The 3,192-nt window shown below is 51.8% G+C and overlaps 1 protein-coding gene across 2 annotated transcripts in view; it reads right to left on the bottom strand.

The window, feature by feature from the left end:
- Mindy2 (MINDY lysine 48 deubiquitinase 2) overlaps positions 1-2,456 on the bottom strand; it is a 97,419-nt gene extending 94,963 nt beyond the window's left edge. The window contains exon 1 of one of the 2 annotated variants that reach the window (XM_008836861.3): positions 1,485-2,456. In XM_008836861.3, coding sequence (XP_008835083.1) covers positions 1,485-2,261 — 777 coding nt within the window. In that variant the 5' untranslated portion in view covers positions 2,262-2,456. The remainder of the gene's footprint in view (positions 1-1,484) is intronic. The other variant, XM_008836862.3, reaches the window with a different exon arrangement.
- Positions 2,457-3,192: the final 736 nt, after the last annotated feature.

Genomic DNA, 3,192 nt, shown 5'->3' with positions numbered 1-3,192 from the left:
TTATTTTGATATATCACAGTGAAAGATTTATCGTCCTCTTTTTTTTTTTTTTTTTTTTTTTTTTTCAAAAAAAAAAAAAAAAAAAAAAAAAAGTGTGGTTCTAGACCCATGAATTCCATGTAGCTTTCTGGGACTGTGCCAGACCAGAGGACAATTTCCCCTTTGGGGATATATAATACATTTCCATTTGTTTGATATAACTTAACATTTATTGTTCTTCAGTCATTTGAAGTGTACCCATGCAGCAACCCCATGTATCTTGACAGCTCTTCAAGAGCAAGCACTGCCTTTACATAAAACATGGGTATCATCATGCAACAGATATTGGCAATGTTTGTCTTATTTCTACTGCTAGCAATGGGAAGACAAGACATGTAATACATTCTATTCTCTTTACCTGATTTTCTTCCCAAATGGTTAGAATAATCCAAACTATTTTTTCTAGGAAACATTTTAACTATAGATACAATTATCAATTTGAAAAAACGTGCTGCGTGATGCATCCTCTCAGCACCCCGAACCTGCAAGCTTAAATACCACACTTTATTTATGGTAACTCATACTGAGTCCTCAATACATTTGCCCTTCTCTGTACACCATTACCTTAGATATATCATTTCTTCTTTTAGTTGTTAATAGTTCGGCTTCCTTAACACATATACAGATCCTGGTAAAAATGACAAACCTTTTAAGTAGAGTCAAAGAAACAAGGCAAGTTAAAAAAAAAATCATACCTAAGATGAAAAGATAATCTTTGAAAACTAAAAGAAATTATGTTAGGTGGGTCTCACACCAATGCTTTTCCTTAAATGGAATTTGTCTAAAAGGGTCCTATCTTCCCTATCACCACTCCCTTATGTATCCACACCCAAATGGAGCAAAATATTCTTTAGAAAATACACTATTACCATCCAGACTTACTCCAGGATATCATGGGTTGATAGTAACTTCTGAAGATCACTTTTTTTTTCCCAATTCCGACTGTTTTACACATGTGATATGTCAGTAAGAAGGAATAACATAGTTGGAAATGTAGCTTAAAATAATCACAAGGTGTAGGAAGCTTCAGTTCTTGTTTATCAGTCACAACCTTCGACTGAATGTTTAACTCAACACAAAAGAGGCCTGAGGTTGGGGCAATTTCTCCTGAATATATACGTATTTTTTCCTGAACGTGTGTGTGTGTGTGTGTGTGTGTGTGTGTGTGTGTGTGGTTTTTCAACAAGGAAGTCCTGGAATTAATTTCATGTACCAGGGGGCTGTCAGGCATTGTGGGGCAAGCCTGTAATCCTAGCATTCAGGAGGCTGAAGCAGGAAGATCATGAGTTCAAGGACAGCCTAAGCTGCATCGAGAGCCCCTGTCTCAAAGGAGGCTGATGAATGAAGGAAAGAGGGAAAGAGGAAGCCATCCGCTGCCAAGCAGCAGTTTCCTCACCCGGTCTTGCCCCTCCCCACTGTAGGAAGTAGAAAGCTGCACAATGTACCTTCCAGGCCAGAAGCAAAACATTGAGGATGGCCAGCAAAGGGCAGGGTCCATTCTCATTCTGGGTGATGATGGGCGTGTTCTCCTCCTTCCACTGGATCCATTTGATGTGATACACAGACTGTCCTGGGAAGCGGTCCCTGGAGGCCGCCAGCACCTGAGTGGGGTCCTCCTCCTCTCCGCACAGAGGGGCGGCCCGGGGCGGCCCAGCTGCACCCGCGTCCTCCTCCTCCGGGACCCTGCTCTCCGCGCCCTCCTCACTATTGAACTCAGAGCTACTGGGGAAAGAATGCAGGTTGGAGAAGGACTCCAGGGAGTCCAGGCTGGGCGAGTCCCCGGGAGGGCTGGGCTCGCTGCCGCTGCTGCTCAGGCCGCCGGCGCCGGTGGCTTCGTCCGAGCCGGCCGCGCGCTCCACCCCGCAGGTGCCCACGTCTCCCGCCAGCCCAGACCCTCGGCCTGCCGCGGCCTCGGCCGGCACCGGGGAGACGGTCACCTTGTGCTGCCCTCTCGGAGGTGCCTCGGCGGCGGGGCCCTTCCAGGCGCTGTCCTTCAAGTCCGAACCCGCGGCGCCCGTGAGCGGTGCAGGGGCGGCGGGTGACGCCGGGTCCCCGAGGCTGCTCGCCGCGGCCGCCGCCCCCTGCCCGCCGCTCTCCACAGCGCGTCCTCCCGGGCCATCCCTAGTCTCGAGCCCGCTCCGCCGTCGCCCTTCCGGCGGAGAACGTCGCCCCGCCGCCACCCCGTGTTCAAGCGGCTGCAGGCTGTCAGGGCCGCTCTCCATCCCCGGCCGCCCGCCGCTCGTCCTATAGACACCGCGGCCGGCTCGACTCAGCCAGCGCCTCGGACGCCATGACAGGCGCTCAGTGGCAGCTACAGAGCCCAAGCGCGGCCTCGGCCAGGCACGTCACCGGGGAGGGCACCGGGGGCGCGCGCGCGTGCTCGCACCCACCCGCTCGAGTCGTGCCTTCGCTTGACTAAGCCGAGTGAGCTCGGGGGATCCGCAGGTCGCGCTCCGTCCCGCCGAGGCCACGCCCCTGATGCGCGCGCACGCCCGGGCTCGCGCTCCGAAGGCGGGGGCGTGCCTCGGGGCGTGGCCAGTGGCGCGCTCCCGCAGAGCAGCTCCTGTAGCAAAACATCCTCTCCGCGTGTGGCCGGAAGTTGAACTCCGGGGCAGCCCCCGCTGCGCGGTTACTTTAAAGGCGAGCACATGGACAGTTCCTTGTGTGGCCTAGCTTTGGGCTGTGGCCTGACGGAGGCTAAACGTGTCTGTAGCAAAGGATAAGATTCACTCCCTGAAGGATTCTGGAGAGCTGTTTCCCCAGCTTGTAAGGTGGAAAATTGGAAGCATTTCTTAACGAAATGCAGATTTTAAAGACGGCATCTGTTAGAGCAGTTTGGATGATTGCACTGCACGAGTGCAGTTCTCCCTGGGTTATGGCCAAGAAGCTCTGTGCCCCCACTAGCTATTGGTTTGTCCTGCAGGAGGTGTCAGTGCGATTGTGAATATTGGCCTGCGCCGCAGGAGAGTGGGTAAATTTGGGCCAATAATAATAAATTAGCTTGGGCTTGAAGTAAGCCAAGTCTTTGCGGTTCGGTTAACTTGGCTTCGCTTTGCTTGGAGTGGGAAACGCCTGCTCCTGAAAAAGTGTTTTTTGTTTCTTTTTTCTAATTAGAACTGATTCCTCTTAAGCTCTTAAAGAGGACAGGCAGAA

The sequence above is a fragment of the Nannospalax galili genome, unplaced genomic scaffold (assembly GCF_000622305.1).
Source record: "Nannospalax galili isolate Female #2095 unplaced genomic scaffold, S.galili_v1.0 scaffold117, whole genome shotgun sequence".
NCBI classification, from domain to species: domain Eukaryota; kingdom Metazoa; phylum Chordata; class Mammalia; order Rodentia; family Spalacidae; genus Nannospalax; species Nannospalax galili.
This window is presented reverse-complemented; position numbering and strand designations above follow the sequence as displayed.